The sequence below is a fragment of the Grammomys surdaster genome, unplaced genomic scaffold (genome assembly GCF_004785775.1).
Source record: "Grammomys surdaster isolate TR1022 unplaced genomic scaffold, NIH_TR_1.0 257, whole genome shotgun sequence".
Classification (NCBI taxonomy): Eukaryota; Metazoa; Chordata; class Mammalia; order Rodentia; family Muridae; genus Grammomys; species Grammomys surdaster.
In genome coordinates, this window is record NW_021604698.1 from 5393078 (window position 1) to 5415676 (window position 22599).

At 41.1% G+C, this 22599-nt stretch overlaps 1 protein-coding gene across 1 annotated transcript in view; it reads right to left on the reverse strand.

Annotated features, from left to right (window-relative positions):
* Positions 1-22599, reverse strand: part of Phlpp1 (PH domain and leucine rich repeat protein phosphatase 1) — a 208735-nt gene that overhangs the window by 72403 nt on the left and 113733 nt on the right. Inside the window, exon 5 of the mRNA XM_028775649.1 lies at positions 14141-14307. Coding sequence (XP_028631482.1) covers positions 14141-14307 — 167 coding nt within the window. The remainder of the gene's footprint in view (positions 1-14140; positions 14308-22599) is intronic.

A 22599-nucleotide genomic window follows, 5' to 3' on the forward strand; every position in this document is an offset into this window, starting at 1 on the left:
TCTCTCTCTCTCTCTCTCTCTCTCTCTCTCTCTCTCTCTCTCTCTCTCTCTCCATAAATCTGATAGATTTAATTCTCAACACTTCAGGAGAGGTTTCCTGTCACCTACTATTACATAGGTGGGAGAAGTAACAGTGTTGGAAGATTTCTGTATAAGTCAGAAAACAGATCACCATTTAACTTCTCAACAAAAAGAGGTAAAGCGTGCTTGGTTAAAAGCCCAGCTGACTCATTCAAGAATATACGACAGCCAGAGGCCCACATCAAAGCACCACATGCTCTGAGGAATGAGAGAAGGAGCCCAAGCAGAAGCCACAGAGAATAGCTAGAGTCACAGAAACGTCCTATGAGAGAAGAATGCTGTGAGCTCCCTCTCGAAGTCAGACTAAGCGTATCTCACAGTGAAATAAGAAAATTCCAACACTCAAAGTTCACTAAGGATAGCTACCAAGGACAGGCACCTAAGCACTGTCCACTGAACATGTACTGGCTTCTTAATGCTGCACCTGGAGCAACAGATCTGAAAGGAGACAGAGATTTTACTCCCCAGGAACTTGGAAGGTTTGGGGGAAGAGTTGCAACTATGTGAAGTAGGAGGTAGGGACTTAGTGAATGCTCACAGGGGGCTCTCCTCTTACTGAAGAGGATGACAGGGAGCTGGTGACTAAAGAGAGAACAACAGTACCATAGACTCCTGGCTCTCTGGCTGGAGGGTCTAACTGAAGCCTGAGATAACAGAAGAGGCTCCAGTGACCCCAGTAAATACCAGTGTGAGATTCGTGTTAGTGGTTCGTGAAGATTATTTTGAGAAGCACTCATTCAGAGGCTATAAACTACAGGATACACTTGGGACATACTAAGCAGGCCAAATTCACATAGCAAACGAATGCCTACGGTGGTTAAGGGCTGCTTACTGCCTAACCACAGAGCATCTCAACAGAAAGACACTGGTGTTTACCTAGAAAAACTTTAGACTAAATCAACAAATTCCAGGGATGCATGATTCATATTTATCATAAAAATCACACCTCCCCTGCCTGTCATCCCTCCCTTGAGAGGAAAGGGTTAAATTCAGGAGATAGGCGAAGCTATGCTTTCTCTAGTTGTTTTGTCTGTCTATTGTTCATTATAAATCCAAACATCGGCAGAGTGAGAGGGTGTGTCCTGCTTTTTACACAGGCCACTGTGGATACCTGCTGGGCCAGTGTCATCATCAAGACCTCCCACTCAAAGCTCCATCTGAACAGTATCTGGTGAGCAGCATTCAAATTAGTCACTTAGGAAAACAAACAACAAACTCTCCTAGGACTTTAGCTTAAAAAAGTGACACATTTGCTGCGTGGACACTGGGAGTTAGATGTGTATCTGTGACACAAGGTGCGCAGACAAAAAAGCTGTCTGCTCCATCAGTGTGCATACAACGGCCACCAAAAAGACATTCTACAAGCCATCAGTCATGATGCTAAAGGTATCCTCGAGTCCCAAGTCACAAAGACATTCATTACCCAGTGGCATAAAACAGAACATCTGCTGGCCATCCTTGTTGCCTAGGAGATAAGCAATGAGTAGCTGATTGGCAAATACCTACATACACTGTGTCATACCAGACTCTTATAATTTGGGAAAGGCTTAGAGAATACAGCAAAGAGCTTAATTAAAACAACAGGAAAATGGAGTTGGGCAGAATAAAAAGGCTGAATTAGAATCTACCAGGAGCTTTTAAAGTCACTACTATTCCCCAGATATTATCTATAAGTGGGATAAATATTAAAAAGCATCTTAGCTGACTTCAAGAAGTGATTTGGACAAAGTTAACACAGACTGGGTAATAAACATCTTTTGTTTTCCTTTGAGTTCCTTTATAGACAGTGCTGTCTGAGATAAAACCAAACAGGCCATGATTGTCAGAGCATGGGAAGCAGAGAGGCTGAAAGAGAGACTAAAGGTGCACAACCCCAGAGCCCTAAGCCATCTCAAGGCTGTCCTTTGATCCAGAGCTCAGGGGAAAATGGGACACCTCTGAAATGGAACATGCCCCAGGAGGATGCAAACTGCATCTGCAAAGCGCAGGTGTGCAAGACCTTGCAGTCTGGTGACAGCTAACTGGAGAAGGAGCCCATACACCCTATGAAATTCCTTAATCATCTGTCAAGCCTCAGACGCAGCGCTGGAAGTATCCGTTTCTCCCACGGCACTTTGCACTGACTACCTTCTTCCTCCACATGGATGACCCCTCTCTTCAGTGAGTATCCCCAGCCTTTACCACCTTTCTTCACACAGAAGAAGAGTGTGTCTCACACTGGAGTGTCCTAAGTACTGCACAGACAGTCTGGCGGAGGAGCTGCAGAAACAGCATGCCAGCTCCTTGTTCCGGTTTGCTAAGAGCACTCTCACCACAAAAACGAGTTTCCAGAAATTACTCATTAAATAAAAAATGTATCGCTTCTTAAACAAAGCCTTAGAATGTTAAAGTGTGGCGAGCATAATAACTCCCTATTACTGGAATGTGAAAAGTGCCCCCAAGGGGCAGGAAATAGGATCATTTATTCCCCATCCCATGAGGACCAAAAATACAGACTGGAGACTTTCCAAGAAAGGAACTTGAACTGCAGACAGACCTGGGAGTTCGCTCTCGTCCCTCCACAGTTACCATGCGGCACCGTGCTCGTGCATGTGGCTTCGCTGTCTCTCCCGGCACATTCCCTACTCTCCTTGTCAGTGAACGCCAATTTCACATCTACTCATAACTCAGTTCATGGTTCCTTCTAAGTCTTCCTAGTCTGAAACTCATTCCTTCCACCCTAAAGAAACTTCCACCTTGTTTTGGGTGATGCCAGGCTTACTTATACCCCACCCTCTCTAACATACACACCTAAGGTTCACCAAAACTGATCTTTAGGTATCACATCATGTGATCAACCAAAAGGCATCTTAACAGACTTACAACCTATCCCTTAAGACCTATGTATGAGTGCCATTGCTCAAAGCACTTTGCAAACCTCCATCTGTAAGTCTTAGGATCAGCTTCTGTTATCCTTGGTGATGGAGACACCAAGAACTGAACTGAAGCACACATCCTTGGGTCTGTCCTCCTCTACCCCCCATTCGGCTCTAGGCTAAACATGAAGGGAAAACAGAAAAAAAGCAGAGACATTCCAAGCCTATGGTCAAGAAATTTACACACAGAGTCAATTTAGAGATTTTCTAATGTTTATTACAGAGGTGTAACAAGCATGTAAGCATAAGCAATGTTTATAAATCAAGGAAGGACACGAGCATATAGAACTGGAATAACCAAACTCCGCAAGGCATCTTTGGAAATATGCTTTCAAGGGCAGGTAGAACGGAAGCCAGACCTGGCCTGGAGCTGAAGGCAGCAGGGCGGGGTCTCATAAGGGAACCGCAAGAGAGGGACAGTATTTCAGAGACTGGCAGTGGGTTTTGCTTTGGTTTGGTCTTTTTTTTTTCCTTTAGAAAAAACCATTATGGGGGCTGGAGAGATGGCTACGTTGTTAAGAGCACCGGGGTTCAATTCCCAACACCCACACGGCCACTTACAGCTGTCTATAACGCTAGATCCAGTGGATCCAATATCCTCACATAGATATGCATGCAGACAAAACACCAATGTACATAAAACAAAAAATAAAATGAAAAAAAAATCATGCTGTTCATTTAAAACTTGTTTTCTCTTCTTCCGGCTACCAATTCTTGGTTACGAATGTCCGCGTCATGTTTCCTGAGTGGTCACATTATGCAGTTTTTTTCATCAAACTTTCAACCAAAGAGAAATGACAAATTACAAGTTTCACTTCTTTGTACAGGTTGCCACAAAAGCCTGTTGCAGAGAAGTGGCTATGACTAACAAGAAGCCGTGACTAAGAGCAGCTGCAACCACACTCTCATGCACTCACTCACAGTGTTTAATGGTCTCCCTCACGACGGTCCCACCTCTGGGGGACCTAATCCAAAGTGGATAAACAGAACAAAGAGTAAGCAACAAAGGTCATGAGGTCAAATGCCTCCTTATGAGACTGTGGGTCGCTAAGAAAAAAAATAAAGGTAATCAAACGCACAAAAATTAAGGTTATACTACTATTTCTATGCTTTTTTTTAAAGTCTTTTACAAACTATTTCCTAGGATTCTGTGAAACTACCAGGGAATAAATAACCACACTCAAACAAGAGCAACAAATCACTACTGAAAGAAAGGTTGGCTAAACATCTGATGGTACACTGTCCTTTTATGTGTTCATGCTTTCAGTGTTACAGTAAAAATAATTCATTAATTATCATATGTGAATTTCATGTCACTTAAAATACAACATTCTAATGATATTAAACACTACAAAAATAACAAAATGACATGAATAAATTGAAATCTTTTGATAGTAGCCAAATACTAATGGCCTTAAAACTCCCAAGCAAAAGACACAAGCTGTTACAGGTGTGGATCAAGTCTGGAAAGTAAGCATGGTTTCCAGGTGCTGGTGCCTCTGTACAATGAACAACAAACTGTATAGAGACGCATGGGCAGTTACCAGGAGAGGGAGATATGGAAGAATCTGGAGGTGCCCCATCTTCTCTGTGGCCTGGCTCCTAGAGGGTAGAGCGGGGAGATGAACTTTTTTATGAGTCAATACAGGCTCTCTCAAGACTGTGTGTGTACTTTTCAGAATATCACTATGCTCAATGACGCACAGGGAGAGACTGGAGGTGGACTCAGCTCTTTCTGCTGTCACGTTTTATATGACGATCAGTCACCTCCTATAACTATGCCCATGCAGATGAGGGAGCACAAGACTCTGCCTAGCTTACCTATTGTGGGAGGGGGCTTTGGTGTTGTAGTCCTAGGAGTTGCCTGGATTTCCTGTGCTACTGGGAGTTTACTTTGAAATCATTAGACATCCAGTAAAAAACAAATTTCACAAGGTTATAGTGTAAAGTGTAAGTAAGAGTAACATGGTTAAGCAAACCAGTGATCTTTGGGGGAGGGGGGGAGCAAGAAAAGCCATGGCTAGATTGGCTTTAGAAATCTCTCGTTCACAGGCTGCTTTCAGGAGTGTGATCCCTTGCATTGTTAAAAAAAAAAAAAGGCATTCTGGTCTAGTACTATTATTCTGCTAGATGGTCATTGTAATTAACTATTCCCTGAGTTCGTATCTTTATACACACAGATTAACTCATCACCTCAGCAGCTCACAGAGACCAACATGCAGGGAAAGGAGACTGTGGAGTGCTCAGCTATAAACGGGTAATCTACGTCACAGTCCTTGTACTGAGGCTCAGGGATCGTCGAAGGACACGAGGTGGAAAGACTGTAAGAGCCAGAGCGAGTGGACATCTGCAGCAAAACACTATTTAAGATGACAGTGCAGCTGCACACATGAGCCTACAGTGGCTGTGACTGCAGCACATCTGTACGTGCTAACCCATGTGCCAGGATTGATGAGGCTGTTAGGAAGCTCCACCCCTATCTGAAGGGTTCCTGCAGTCGATGGCTGCTGTGGGCTGGAGGTTTTACTAGGTATGGCCCTAGAGAAGCTGCAATTGCTCCAGGAGATTACCCTACACTCATGCACAAACAAGCAACAGTAAGCAGACTCTGGGGTTTAAAACAGACCACATTATATGAAGGCAATCCTAATTAAGTCTCCAAATAATGGGGAGACAGAGTCCCAACCTGGCCATCTCTTGTCACCAAGTGAGGCTTCCACTACTGGCTCTGGGTTACATTAAATAGAACCACTTTAGTTAGTGGCTAAAGAGGGTCTCATAGAAATGCCCAAGACAATAGGCTGCTCTCCATATACTGAGAACAAGATCCCAATGCTGAAGACAACACCCACACACGTCACTGAACATGGAGAGAACAAGTTGGTACCTACAGTCTAGTGTCCTTGATACGGGAAGGCACTCTGCAGGATATCAAAGGAAAACATAAACACCAACCCAGCTACAAACCCTGTGATCTACAATACTTTTCTGAATGCAATATATGCTAGGGCAAAGGTGACACAGAGCTTGTAGGAATAACCACCACTGCCTGATTTGACTTGAGGCTCACTCCACAAGATAGAACTCATATCCAAAACAGTTGCATGACCAAGAACCAGAAATCTAGATAACCCAGAGACCTAGAGTAAAACCAACCGTGCCTGGCTTGCTTCTGGATCTCTTGGTCCGCTTGTCCCCCATCTCTCTTTACCCTCCCCCTATCATGACCTAGTTAGTCTGCTGGCTACGTTGAGTCCAGACCCTTCCATGTGCCTCTGGCTGTGCTCTCTCTCATATGCACAATAAACCTTGTCCTCAACCAAACCTAGGAGCAGTGATAGCATCATTTGTCATCAGTCTCCATCAAACCCCTCCCCTCAGAGATCAGGAAACCTCATTGGAAAAGCAGGTGGAAAGAGTGTAAGATCCAGGGGATGAGGGACACCAGAAGAACAAGGCCCTCCAAATGAGCAAAGCTCACATGAAAAAGAGGCAGGTCTGCACCAGGTCCTCTGGCTACATATTAGAGCGTTCAGTTTAGTATTATTATTGGACTCCTGAGTGTGTGAACAAGTGGGTCTCTGATTCTTGTGCCTTCTTTTGGGCTCTTTTTCTTCTGTTGGTTTCCTTTGTCCAACTTCGACCTTTTATTATATTTGTCTACTTTATTAAATTTTGGGTTTTTTTGGGTTTTTTTTGTTTGGTTTGGTTTGGTTTGGTTTGGTTTGGTTTTGTTTGGTTTGGTTTGGTTTGGTTTGGTTTGGTTTGGTTTGGTTTGGTTTGGTTTTAGAAGCCTGTTCTTTTCTAATATGAGGGGAAACAGTTATGGAGCTGTAGAGGTGGGGAGGAACAGGAAATATGTAATCAGGATATTTTATATGAGGAAAGAACCTATTTTCAATAAAATAGAATAGAGCAGATTAAGTTAGAAGTAAAATGGTGATGGGGGAGTTTGGGAGGAACTAGAGGGAGGCAGTAGGGGTAGGTTTGATTAAAGCGCAATGAATGCGTATGTGAAATGCTTAAATGACACCCCCCCACACACACAAATACCTTAAGACTAAAGAGAGTATTCTTCCTATGAAAGTAATCCCACTCTTGAAACTAGGCAGTGCTAACCATAGGTGCAAGGTTTGCTTCCCTGCCCTAGTCTATCAGACTGAAGAGCAACAGCTGGTTTATGGTTGGTAGTGTAACAAAGGCTGACCAAGACAAGTGAAACATTTTTAATAACTTCTGTTTAACAAAGTAAGTCTCCACACATAGAATTACATAATTTAAGTGTGACTATACGTTTTCAAGAATATACTAAAACATAGGCTTATTTATTAAATAGAATGATTATTGTCATAGGTAAAGAAGTTTAAATCATAAACATTCCAAGTCCTGTGGACAAAGCCGGGAGAAATGAGCACATGGAAGGTGTTACTGTCTGAGTACACGCTGCACACTAGGCCTTCCTAATGCTACAGGTGCTATGATAAAGAACTCTGTTTGCCATCCCTTTAAGGAATGTCTGTCACCCCTAAATCTGCCTCTGTGTCATAAGGATTGTTTTGAACTAAAGGAAAACAGTAGATAATCTTAAGATACCCTCTAGTCCCCTTAATTTGCTGAAGAACAAGAGAGACACACAGGAATGGTGTCCTCCATATACCAGGAAGGCGGAAAGGCATTTAGCACTGAGTCAGGACTAAGGCTGAGAGGGTTCTCTACAGACAGACCTCATTAAGGCCAGGCTATCTCTTCTGGGGCTCCTACTCCTGTTTGCTCAATTTGACTCCCTTTGCTCAATCTGGCACATAAGCCCTGAGAACTGCTCTCCTCCAGGTCTTCATTTTCCTGTCAAGACTCTCATATATGCAACAATATGGACTGGATGTTGTCTCTTATTATCGGGAGACCCGTGTAAATAACACAAAGTTTGACTTCCTTATACTCAAACTCTAGATCCTTCAATGACCCAACCCATGAAATTTCAATAGATGGCAAATTAAGAAATTATTAAAAACATAAAAGGCTAACATAACAGATATCAGTAAAATGCCTGAATATTAATACAGTTCAGTGCAAGTAACCTAACACAATTAGCCAGTACATTAGAACCAGGAAAATTAAAATACAAAGAGAAAAGTTAAAAGTCCTTGAATATGCATCAGCAAATACCTGTCCCATCATTAACTCCACAAAAAAAAAAGTAATTAAACATACTTATCTATTACAAACAGCAAGGACACGTGAAGACTACTTGGTTGACTTGGAGTTATGGTTGGCTACATGAAGTATTGTCTACTAATAAAAAAGAAAGGTGTGAATAATACTAATACAGAGTAGTTACTGGTGGCACGGAATCAGGAAAGAAACTATTAAAACCACCAAAACTGACTGATGCTTTCCCCTCTAATGCTGAACATGACATTGAGAATCCCCAGTGCCCATGAAGGAAAACAAGCAGCGGAGACCCAGTGTTCCCTCCGAAACCGCGGACCTGGGTCACTCCCCACATCCAGAATGCTGGTGCAAATACCTATTGAAATGTTCTTTGAAAATTGATCCTTTGTTTAAGGTGAGTATTTATACTTAGATGAGAATATAAGATACACTGTACTTTAAAGTAAACTCTTACCGGTTTTATTGTATGTAAAACTTTTTCCTAAAATACTGACATCAGATTGTGCTAATACTAGCCTAAAATTTAATTCCTTAAGACTTAGTTAAAATATGAAATTACTATTTGTTACCTCTGAAACACATTCCCAGTGAAACATGCACTAGATATTTATTATCATAAATTTCCTATATACCCAAAGAAAAAATTAGGAAATTGAAAATATGGCATCTCAACAGATCCCAAACTCCACAAACATTAAAACTGTGCATTGCTGAGTGAACGTGCAGCCTCCTGTCTGCTCTAGGTGCAAAGACTAAATGACAGTTGAGTGCTTAGTCCAAAACAGGACATTTATACCACCCCACTTAAGACTTCAAAATACAGCATGGTTATGTCACAGCTGCTGTGATCATGAGCCCAATAGCAGAGAAGGTGGCCTCTGCTGGCATCTCAAGACTGGGCATGACATCAGACAGCTATGATCAAAGGGGACTCAAGGAAGCCTACTCTCCCTGTTAACTATGGACTACTGATGGATTCTGCAGGAACAGCAAACACTCTCTTCAGTTGTGTACACACACGTGAGCCCACCAAGGTCCAGTGGACAGTTCCAAATCTGTAGATATACATGGCCTTGTTAAATTCAGTTAAAACAATGAAAAAAAAAAAAAAGAAAGGAAGTTGTAAAGAGACAGGATGCATGAGGAGGAGCTGGGAGCTGTAGGGAAGATGGAGTGCTGACTGGTACAAGTGTGTGTGAGAATAACCAGAATGCAAAATATATGCAAATGTAGAGATAATAAATATATATTATATTCATATACAACATATAGTGTATTAAAAGTTATATGTGATATATATGTATATGTATACAAAACAACCTATATATAAAGAACAGACTTGCTAAACTATATTTTATAACATACACTAGTGATTTCTTAAGTATAAATATGGCTTCCTTAAATACACATTACAGTTTTAATTTCTGGCATCAATATATGTCCCTGTGTATATGTGCTATGTGTGTTTTTGACTATTTACTTGTTACCTTGAAAACATGAACAATGGGGATGTCATACAATTACTGCATAGTACAGTGTTTAACAAGGATTTGGTGTAAAGCCTAGCTTGGTTTCTGAAAGGCAAGGTAACGGCAGCCTCACCACTGTCTCAAACACCACAGACCAACTCTCTTAGTTATACCTCCTTAGTCTTCACACAACAGAGAACAAAACAGCTTTTAAAATATAAAATGTGATAACCTTCCACCTTAAACTAAGTAGTTTGAGTTGGCTAGTCTATATGGTCAGAGACAAATACCAAGCTAACTGAATACTCTGTTTTGATTTTTACAAAAAAATAATGTATGAAGAAAACTAGAAACATGCACTCACTGTATGGATCCATTTATATTAAATACAAAAGCAGGTAAGACTGAGTCAATGTCAGTAGCCAGGTCAGAGATCGTCTTTAGTCAGCAATGGGCTTGTGGGGGGAGCAGAAAAAGAGTTGCTATGTGCTATTGACAGCCTGTTTCTCAATATGGGTAGTAGGTATAGAATGTGCATATTTGGTAGGAACCCACCAGGTTGCATGTGCCTATTTGTACCTGTACTACATTTTGTTACATAACGATAGAAAAGACTGTGAAAGATGCTAGATTTTCTACCTAGTTACAGCAAGAGAGATTTTCCCCAAAGAAACTAAACCAGAGAATTAGTAGTTCAAAGACATTGGGCACAGCAAAACAGGACGACTAGACAGAATCAACATAGTAAACTTTGAAATTCTGCTCCTCTTCCCTACTCAGTCTTGGTATACATCACTCACAGAGAAGCCAAAGGACTCCCTTCAATTAAAAGTGACATACTGTGAAGAAAAAGATGTACTCAACTGTCTTTGCTGTGTAGCAGGCAAAAAAGCACAAATACCTACACTGGCGCCCAAGGTGGAGCACTCTCCAGGTAAAAGGTGTTAGGAAGAAAACTAAGTTCCGTCAGGAAGCCTACATGAGCTACAGAAGAAGAATGCAAACGAAAAGAAGAGGCAACTACTGAACCAGCACGAGAAATGTAATCACAGAACTTACGTTCCTTAGCTGGGAACAACAGTTCCAAGCTAACATGGTATCAGTGAATTAGATCAAAAGTTGATAACAATATATCAAGAGGGAGAACGAGCAGTCCATGCAGCATGAAGCCGGAATGGTTGAGACAACAGAAGAGCCAAGGCCTCACATTCTTCGCCCTCTCTCTCTCTCTCTCTCTCTCTCTCTCTCTCTCTCTCTCTCTCTCTTTCTTTCTTTTTTATTGGATATTTTATTTACTTACATTTCAGATGTTATCCGCTTTCCCCATTCTTCCCCCCTCCATAAACCCTCTAACCCATCCCTCCTCCTCCTTTTTGCTTTTATACCATTTTAATTACATGCAAGTATTAAGATCAGTTCTAGGTTGAGGAAATAGCAACACAACAGATGCAAATAGCCAAGAATAAGCAAGACAATAAACACCAATAGTCAAAGAACAAGCAAGGCAGTAAACAGAGTCCCATCATCACTACCGTGATCACTATTTCTAAGGGCTAATGAGGATGACCAAAATATCTGAACCTACTTCCCTGTCCTAGCCCAAAGTCATTTTCATGCCTGAAGCCTACTCCTTGGTTCTAGCCTAAGATTTATATTCCTGCCTGCAATTACTTCTTTGTTCTGCCCTTTATCCTATTCAAATTATTGGAAGAAAGTTCAGAGTTTAAGAGTAAGGAGCCATCTCAAGTGTCATGCCAAATACCGATGGAGTTGTGTTACTTCTAAAATTTACAATGATAGTCATTATAATTAGGAAAAAGTTTAAAGACACTTGTAGGTATTTGGCAGAATTCTAACACCTCTCTGGATGTTTTAACTTTGCATAGTAAGATTGTGAATTTAAAGAATGCTGCTCTGCTGAGCTTTGATGCTGCAGATACTGCTGATAAAATTATCCATGGCCTGACGTCAGTATTTCCATTTTGGTCAAGCTTCAAGAATGGCATATGTAGCTCGATCATGCTATCCCTTTTTGTCCTGGGAATACTTTTATTCCTGCCCATCATGTTAAAGCTTATCTCGAACTACATCAATAAGTTGGCAGCCAAAATACATGACTTGAAACTGAAAATGGACCCCCGGAGTTATTAATTTAACAGACTGGCAAGCCAAGGATGGGTAAGATTCTGCACAAAGCCTTAACAACCTAAGACATAAGTCATAGCTTTTGATAATGCATATTCCATGACGGCTAAGAAAAGCATTCTTGCCAGAACAACCTAAGACAGGCTCAGTCTGGTTTATGCAATTTAAAAAGGGGGAGATGTGGAGAGCTTTGGGGGCTGCCTAGCAGGAATCTGTCATTGGCCAAGGACAAGGAAATGGGCTTCAGGCAGGAATCTGACATTAGGCTAGAACAAAGAGGTAACTTCAGGCAAAAGTCTAAATCCTAGGTTAGAACAAAGGCCTCACATTCTTAAGGCAGTAAACCACACACAATGTCCAGCATGGCAGTATGGACAGAAGATTTAGGAAGACTAGAGAAAACTGCAGATCCAAATGGCACAAAAGGGACTCACTCAAAAGCAGGACTCAGGCAGAGGAGCAGATTAGAAATTCAGGCAATTGTTTGTTCTAATTCTTGTTTAGTAGAATTTTAAAAGTCTACATTCAACATTATTTTAATGAGAAAGAAGTATATACTTTTTAAAACACAAAATAAACAAAATCCTGAAATGTATAAAACAAGACACAAGAAACTGACCAGCTGGGGTGGGCAACAATGAATCCTCACTCCACACAGAATTTCAACCCCAGGTGCAGCTGATAGGATGGGTACAGGGCAGTAAGGGAAGTGTGTGTGCGTGTGTGTGTGTGTGTGTGTATGTGCACACATGCACACGTGCCCAAGTGCATGAGTCCCTGTGTGTGAGGTGGGGAAGGGGTACAGGAAAAGGAGTGAATAGGGAATGTTCAAATGACAGTTCAGGAGTCCCAGAGTATGGGTAAGATGGAAGTAATATTAGGTGTCTCAGGCAACTTGAAGTCTCTGAAAGAAACAACAGGCAAGATAGGACCTGCACACTGCTCGATTTGGGTCTATCTGAATATTTGCTTATTTCAGATACTCTTTTGTGACTACTCCTAGAAGTGATAAGAAACAATGTTGGTTTTAACTTTGGGTTACTTTAGAACACCTAAATACAAGAACAGAGAAAATAATGCCAACCATATATTTACAATCTCCTTTGTCAAATGTTACCATTTTTTGTTATGTTTACCTCTATATTTTTCTTCTTAAAGAAGTAAATATTACATAAATAACTGAAAATGCCTTCAAGCCATTCTGTAATCTTAGCACCTAACTTCCTCCTCAGATCATCACTGACCTATATCTGCCTTAATATCCTATAGACCTTGTCCCTTACATGGGCTAAGTTTAGATGACTCCTAATGCCCGATTCTAGCCTAAGATATCATCTGTCAAAATTAGGTATGGTATTAAAGAAGAATATTCATAACTTTTTGGAAAAACAATTAACATACTCTCTCAGAGATCTAGGGGGAATGGTGGAGGGGGAGAAGGAAAATGAGAACAAACTCCAGAGACACAAATGGATGGAAATGCCGTAATGAAACCAAGAAACATGCATGCTAACTTTGAAGTTAACTGTTAAAAATATTACTTTATTCACAGAAAAACGTAATTGGATTCTTCTTTCTGGGTGGTAAAAATCATACACACATAATCACAACAGCCTATCAGCATAGCTTTATCTCTAAGTATACTGGCCACTTAAGGTATGGACCCCTCTCCTTCTTGAACACAACTACATCCTCTTCAGTAGAGTCTACATGCATAGTCACAAGAGGCTTCATGCCCCCCAGAGTCATGCTTGATCACTGCTCCAAAGTGGGAAAGAAAGGAACATGGCAACCTCTCAGGTAATCTTGAGAGATGATCAAAGTCACAATGGGGCAGACTCTCCTAGCCGATGCATATGGCTCACGTCCCATATGATATCCATATGATATGGGTCACATACTGATATCCAAATGTCACAGAGTTTTGGACTTAGACCTTGGTTCTCATATTTCCAAGATATGTCTTTTCATGAGGAAAAACTGATCCATAAATTTCAAAACAAGTAATTTATTCTGAACAGACCTTTGAAGTTAGAAGAAACACACTAAAAACCATGAAATTTTCACAGTCTATTTGTAGATAATGTAAGAAATGAAGTTCATTTTAAAAAGAACTGCTCTTATATAAGTCTACCCAATGTATAACTACAAGCCATAATGTTAAAGGCAAGAAACCTTAGAGAAAATGTTGGAGTGACAGCTGATACTGCTTTCACAATAAAGCAAAGTTATGTTTTATTACCTTCTGAAAAGAAAAATGTATATACACTATACTTGTCAAAACAGTGAAGAGACTACTCCCAACTGGTCTGGTTCCCCCAGCCCTTCCAAAGGATTCTAGCACTTGTGCAGGCTCACCTTTGCAGCTCACCAAGTCCTCTGGCAGCTGGAAGGCTGGGATTTTGCCTTAGGAAGTTCTGTTTTAAATTGAGATGAGTAAGGTCTTGGCTGTAAAAGAGGTTGGCAGGCAGATGTTCAAGGCTACAGCACGAGAGGTCTACTGAGCTTATGCGCTGTGATGCAACCTGGAGGAAAAAAACGATACATTTAATTAATTTTTCCTGTGAACCACTGTCTGTTCACAGAAATGAGATGTTCCCTTTTGGGAACTCAGGAGCATCATGAAAGTAGCAGTTCCTATCCAAATACAAGGAGATGAAGTATATACACACTTGGCACAACACAGCCTGCTCCTGTAAAAACTGTGCTAGAGTGCATCTAAAGTAACCTAGTACCAGGCTCCAAAGAGCACAGTTACCTTATTAGGTTTACTGATGTCACTAGTCTCTCCTACAGGTGGTTTTAATCCTAAAAGAAAAATAACAATCAAGTAAGAGAATTATGAACAAACTAACACATGAGTATAAAAGAAACACACAAATCATGCACTAGACAGGAAGACATATGTGGTGTGTGCTGATTTCAGTAAGATAATTACACATTGATTGTGTTTTGCCAACTATAGATGCTTTGCACAAAACAAAAAAAAAAATCTATCTAAACGATTATCCAGATATCTAGTGCCTTCCTGGTCAAATAACTCCTACCAAGGACAGGATCCCAGGGCTACAAACCAAAATGCATGACAGCGATACAAAGCGCACTGGATAAGCTCAAATATTCTCCAGGAATTACAATGTTGGTTTATAATAAAAGTAAAGAGACTTAGCCCACTTCAACTATCTTGGCTCTCTGTCTGATAGCGGATGCTGTAACAGCATAGTTCTAAGCCTTTACCTAACTTAGTTCCTGACTTTCCTTTGCAAAAATAAATGAATGAAGGAAGGAAGGAATATTTTACTCTTCATGCTTGATCAACCTGATGTACTCTTTTCTGTTACCAAATTCCAGTTTTCCTTTTCCTAACCCAGAAGAAGCAGAACAGAGTCCTGGGAATGTGGCTCTGGGTCCAGAGGGCATGGATTCTAATCTAAGTGCCACCACCTTGCTGCTGAGCTAAGATGAGCAGACCATTGATCTCTCCTGGGTCTCAGTTTTCATGTCTATGTAGCGGTATTAGCACGGCATCTAGACCTACCTTCATAGCTCAGAAAAACCATCCATAGATTCCGCTATTATTTTTATTGCTATTGCTACAAAATAGAATCACTTATAGTTTTTTATTCACTAATTCACAAATACCTCTGATGCTTAAAAAAAAGCCTATTTAGAAGTAAATATGCACGAAACAGACTCTGCTAAGGTCATCCTTGAAATTAAAGACAGATTACGTTGTACATATGAAGCAGAAAGACGCCAGTGTACAAAGGCTTGAGTACAGGAGCATGAGTTGGCATTTCAGTAATTTCAACTTTCCTTGAATGTTCAACATTAAAAAAGAAAATTCCAAAGAGAGCTAAATTCCTGATGTAAGCAAAGGGACCTGGGGCTTGTGGGGGCGGGTGCTTTATCTTGTTCACACTGAGTACTCACACTGAGTACTCACTATGACCCGCAGATGTTGTGCAGAAAAGAGGGTCAATGGCCCACTCACAGTCCTTCAGCCACCTACACCAGTTTGCCTGTGGCCTACCTGTTCCCTTGGAGACTGCTCAGAGGAAAATGAGTTCTATTTTAACAGAAGTCTAACACTGCTCCCTTTGGACAAAGAGAAAGTGATTAAACGTCAAGTTGTCCTTGCTCCATTCCTCATTCTGGACTAAAAGTTGTTACTGCTGGAAGCAGGAAGAAGTGGGCACAGGAACAGGAAGATAAGCCAGCATGGTCTCATGGGGATCATAATGCAAACAGGAACATCTAGAGTAAGGCCATGAATCCAGTATGTAACAGCCATAGGGCAGAGAGCAACCCAGGAGCCCACAAAGGCTACCACAAGTGTCTCCTGTGAACAGACCCTATCCTGGAACCAAAGGAAGCAAGTACATCAGTGCAGACCAGCCAAGGTACATCTCATCCAAAAGAGAAAAGCACTGTTCCCAAAGAAGAAAAGCTGGACATCCAACCAAGAAGCTGTGCTCCACCCACACGGCTGCTATTAAAACTCACATCCTTCCCACAATCTACATACACAGGAACTATTAATAAGAAAGCCACCCGGGAACATCTCAGAGCAAGTGGCGTTCTTACCCAGCTTCCTTTCCCAGTACTTGTAACTCATTGTTATAGAAAGGAAGTGTGGTCCTGAGGAGAGATGAAGATAGAATATTGACTTTAATTTCCAACAAACTCCATATAGTAAAGACTCAACCCCTGCCTGTAACTTCAAGGTTAAAGTAAATTGAGTTTGAGGCCACAGTCTGCTGGGCCCAGGGTGTGAATAAGAGCCTGCACTATTAACCACATCCATCAGGCCAGGGCCTGGACCACTGTTAGATATCACCAGAAAACCAGGCAGGAAGGAGGAACACTCTAACTCTCAAGAAAATGGTATCGTAACTAGAACAGAGAAAAGTAGTCCCTAGAAGAAACAAAAGCTAGGATGTGAAAAAGAAGCAGTAACAGGGTGTAGACGCTCCTCCAGAGAAGTAGAGAGACCATCTGCTAAGCTAACAGATTCCACAGAAAGGGTGACATCCGGTGGGATCTTCATTCCTGACACCAGGCTCTGCCCACTCCAACCCCAAATCCCTTGTCCAACTGAAGAACAGTGAATAACTGAGGAAGATCAAATCAAACTTTAGAAGTCTGTGAGAAAGGTACAATCAATCAATCAATGTTATGAAAATCTGGAAAGTAAAAGAAACTACCCTATATGTGTAAAAGGCCTAAAATCCTTGTTTCGGAAGGGACTTCTCAAGGATCTCACAACTGAAATCTATATCTCCCTTCGGCAGAAGCTACTGTATGTTACACCACCAAACTACAAGCCACAAAACTGGGGCTCAAGAACAGCATGTGTAAGATGACTTTTCTAGTCCTGTGGCTTTGGACAAGTCACTCCACCTCTCTCCATCAGTTTCTTCATCTCTAAAGTGGATTGCCTAATACATACCTGATCAATATCAATATATTCTTCTTGTTTTTAAAAACTGTTTTAATCTTTTATTTTTATTTTATGTGAATAGGTGTTCAGCCTACATGTGAGTCTACACACCATGTGTGTGTGTTGGGCTCCCTAGGACTGGAGTTACAGACAGTTGTGAGCGTCCATGTGGTTGCTGGGAATTGAACCCAGGTCCTATGGAAGAGCGAATAGTGCTCTTAACCACAGAGCCACCTCTTCTGCCTCTACCCTATTCATTTTTAAAGCTCAAAAAAGGCTCAGCAAGATCGACTACTATCCCTAGTCCATATCCCCATAATCTTGAGCAGCTACACAATGTGAACAGATTCGGTTTTCAGATCAGTTCAAGATAACTCTAGTTTTAAAAATTATTTCTAATCTACTGACAATCAAAAAAAAAAAAAAAAAAAAGACCAGAACTGGAGAGACGGCTTGGCAGTTAAGAGCCTTCCTTCCCTATTCCTGCAGGAGATTCAAGTTCATTTTCTGCACCCACACATGGTAGTGCACAGATACCTGTAACTCTAAATCCAGAGAATCTAACGTCTATGGCATCTATATTAACACAGACACACACATAGATAGATAGATGATAGGTAGATAGATGATAGATAGATGATAGATAGATAGATAGATAGATGATAGATAGATAGATGATAGATAGATGATAGATAGATAGATGATTGATAGATAGATAGATAGATAGATGATAGATAGATGATAGATAGATAGATAGATAGATAGATAGATGATAGATATCAAGGTTGATTAGAGTCAGAATGAATAAAACCTGCAATATATTAATATAAATATGAATTCTAACCACCTATTCAAATTGCAAATGTCTTGCAAACATATACAATGGGAAAAGTATATTTAGTTCTCAAAATGTTTCCTCCTAAACACTATGGGGTTAAAATATAATAAGAAAATAAAAATTTTCAGGTGACTTAATAGAATTTCATACATTCACTAAAATGTTGCTTATCTTAACACACTCTGTGTTTAAAGTGTGTCACAACTGTGTCTTTCCCTACCCTTAGGACTCTCGGGCCAAGAACTCTTTCTGCCGAGTCTAGCTGAGCAGCATTTCTACATCAGAATCCCTGTCCTGGCCTAACCCGTATCTGTCATGCTTTCCAACTATCACCCCCGCCCTCGGATGGGACCATCAATCTCATCATGTTGACAGCTCCTCGGCGGCTAATCATCTTCCTTAGGCACGGGAAGGTCACAGGAACGTTCGTGTGACATTTGGTACCCTCTACACTTTAGGGAAGTCATATCTCTAGCCTTTTTATGTGCATAGTATGCTCAAATTCAAGCAGAATGACTGAAAGCCTTATCAAACCAGCTGAAATTCCACAAAGAAATCTGCACACAAACTAAAAAAACTGCTGTGAACTAGCATAAGTCACTACCTGCCCTGGTCCAACCTTGAGTGCTTTAGGATACGATGTCCCTGGCTAAAGGGACAGTCTCTGTGAGTTCACCTGATCTAGTCCTAACACCCCCGTCACTGAATGAGAGTCACTGAGCAGAGACAGAGAGAAGCAAAGAGACTGTAGGCAGCAAAGCTGGAAGGGAAGAAGCATCAGAGACCTTTGCTATCAGACAGAGCCACAGCGTTCGGAGTTCGTCCTGCTAGGTTTCTGTTTTACTTTGATGTAATATTATTCATTTATTCATTATGCCCCCTTTCCCTGCTTTTGGAATGGTTATGTGTATTTTGTGTCATTATCTGTTAGAAGTATGTAATTTGCTTTTTTAATTTTGATTTTGCAAGGAAGGTATTATGATTAAAAGCCTGGAGTATCAGAAGAGACTTTGGACTTTTTAAACTGTATTGGATCAAATGCTTTTTTGTATTAGGATATTGCTACAAGCCAATAGGGGCCAAGTAGTGGAATGTAACGGTTTGAATGGGAATAGTGGTCCCCATAGACCATGTATTTGAATATTTGGTCCCCAGTGAATAGAATTATTTAAAAAGAATTAGGAGGTATAGGTTTGTTGGAAAAGGTATGGCACTGGGTGCTGGCTTTGAGGTGTCAGAAGAGCCACATCATTCCCAGTCTATGTCTGTCTGCCTACTGGGTGGCAATGACGCTATGAACACTCAGCTGTTCCTCTGCTCCACCATCACGGACTCAACCTTTTGAGGTCAAAACCCAGATCAAATGCTTTCTTTTAGAAATCATCTTAGTCATGATCTTTTATCACAATAACAGAAAAGTAACAAAGAAACCATTCAAGATTTGTTTTGATACTGCCCTCATTTATCTTCTTCCTACACCCCAACACCTCCTAGTCAATTTCCAGTATTTCTCAATTACCACTATGGAATTGGTACAAGAGCAATTATTGAAGACATAAGCAGATATCCACATCAGCAGACCCTTAGGTCCACTTCTGATTCTACAAACCTGGTGGACTGCCCTTAGCTAAAAGACCCTTTATTATTTAAAGAATGAGTGTGAAGTGTGAATTGAGAGTTTCCAGAAAATTCCTGGAGTCTTCAGAAGACCCATTCTAACAAACCTTTTTACTTGGCATTAGAAACCCAGAGTAACAAAGTAAAGCAGGGTCCCTAAGGCACTGGAGACAGGACAGGCTGGCAATGAGCAGGAGACTCTTAGACTGCATTACGGATGCAGTACAGATGACTAAGTCACATTACAGTGTCTCCTGCAACTACCACTAATGACACGAATCTGTTCCAATCCCATTTCGCACGATGGCTTGCCTCGAGTGGTCAGTTAAGTCTTCTTGGAGTTACCTTGGACCTCAGAACATGTGTTCGCACATGGAAGCTGAATCGTGGCTCACTGTGCAGCTCATTCCTTGGACCTCAGAACATATGTTCACACATGGAAGCTCAATTGTGGCTCACCGTGCAGCTCATTTTTATTTCGAGGGTGTCACTTAGTCATCATTTCACGTAATCTTAATTCAGCATGAGATCTGTTCCTGTTCACAGCAATGACTTCCTTTACAAATCAGTGCCCAAGACGTAACATACGCTTCTACGGAGCGTCACACAGCAGGTACAGTGACGGCGGTGACGGTCCTGTTAGGAAGTCACTCAGCCCCCAACTGCCAATACACTGGCTACATGAGCACAAAGAGACGCACAGACAAGCTACACGGCCCTGAGGAAAACCTAGGATGACAATCGCATTTTAACCAAGTAAACTAGTTTGAGGCTACTGAGGTCCTCAGAAGAGACCATGATGGACCTCTCCCTTTCCCCACAGAAAGCAAAAAGGGTGGCAAAAGTGTAGGTTGAGGATTATCAATCTGAAATTCTACAATTTCAAGTGATCCAAACATTGTCAATGAGTGGAAACTCCCCTGCATGACACCAAAGCCAAGGCAGCAGCCAAAACAGAGAGGTACCAACCCTGCTGCACGAAATTACCTCCATGCTCTGTATAGAGGCTATACAACAAATCAATCCCAATGGTAAGCTAGGCTCTCCTCCCTGGGAGCAACTCACTACCCATGTGCAAATATTCTAAAGTCAGGGGAAAACGAACCTGCGACATTCCTAGTCTGCAACACTTGAGGTAAGAATTATTCAAAGTAAAATCCTACCTGTGGGTTTCCGTGCTTTCCAGCCAATCCCTTTCTGTAAGTTAGTGCCAAGTGGTAAGTCACTGCCAACTTCCTTTAGCTAATCAATGATTGAAACCATTCAGTTTGTCTTAAAAGAGCAACTCAATAGTCTTTGAAACCCATCTGTAACAGCAACCACAATGATCTGAAACAGGGCTGGAAGGATGGCTCAGTGATTAAGAGTACTTGCTGCTCTTACAGACGACCAGAGTTCAGTTCCCAGCTCCATCAAACGCCCTCTTCAACATTCTGTAGGTTCCACCAGGTATCCAGATGGCGCATGTATATCCATCCAAGCCAAGCATTCATATATAGAGACAAATATTTTTAAGAATTTAAAGAAAGAAATTATCTGAAAAATTCGCTGAACGCGAAGGCGTGGTTCTGTGGTTATATCTGTGAGCTATTTCTCACTGGACAGTTACAGAGAGAGTCGTGTACTGTATTGTAGATATGCAGAGAAAAGAGGCAGAGAGTTTAAACAGTGGGTATGAACTGTTAGCTGTGGCAGGTGAGCTACAGATATGTCAGTATTACTAGTATCTCTACTCCACAGTATTTGACAATTCTGCAATCAAAGTTAAAAATACAAAGCTAGTGTGGCTCAGGCTCAAAATCCCAGCATTTGGAGACAGAGAAAAGAAAACTACAATTTAAAGACCAGCCTGATGCTACATAGCAAGTACTGGGTCAGCCTAGGCTACAAGTGAGACAGTGTACCCAACCACCATCACCACCACCACCTACCCACCCACATCTCAAACAACAAAACAAACAGAAGTTAAAAACACATATACATAATGCTAAATCAGTGAGCCAAATCTACTTTCAGCCTGTGTAAATTAACAAGGTTAAGGTTAGGTTACAGTCACATAAAAGAATGACCTTGAAAAGAGGTCAAGGGATCAATCAACATGTCTAACCAAAGCATGCTCTAACAATGTGGCTACAAATGTGGGCAGGTAGGTTAGCAAGTCCTCAGCAGCACAGGTACTTCTGAAAGGAGGCTGCCCCCCCCCAGTGAAAGCATCCTAGACACAAGTCTGCATGCTGAATAAACAGACGGCCCCTTCCCATTGCATACAACAAGATGTTTACTGACTTTCTAAAACATGCTGCACATTCATAGTTTAGAGATGACTTCAAAACCAATGCTGTCACTGTCCCAAAGGACTCTTCCCTAACACACGCCCAATATAAACCCCAAAGCTCCTGCCACTGGCAAGCAATGCTAAGTGTTACAATTAGTCTGCAATAAACTTTTAGCAATTTTCTCAAAAACAACTGACATAACAAAAACACTTCTCTACAAGCTAAAATTCAAAAGCGCACACTGAAAATTAAGAACTTCCTTTTAAAATTACTTATCTAGGTCATGTTGATTTAAAAATCATCGGAATTTGGTTATCTATATCTTTTCATTATGACTAGCGTAGGAAAAAAGAAGATTAAAATACAAGATTTAGATTTTTCTTTATGTTGCTTGTTTTTATAAATCCTCTTCAAAATGAATCTTATGTTCTCTCAACATAAAGAAAAGGAAATAGCTTCCACAGTGACCTTGAGTATGACTAACAAGTATCAAGCTTCTTAATACTACATATAAGAATGCAGATGACAAGCAAACTTAAGAGCAGAGGCCGCATCCACTCCACCTTCTGTTAGCAGATCCAGACTACTCTCCCTGGACTTGGGATTAAACAGATTATCCTACATTTATTTCCAATATAGTGGT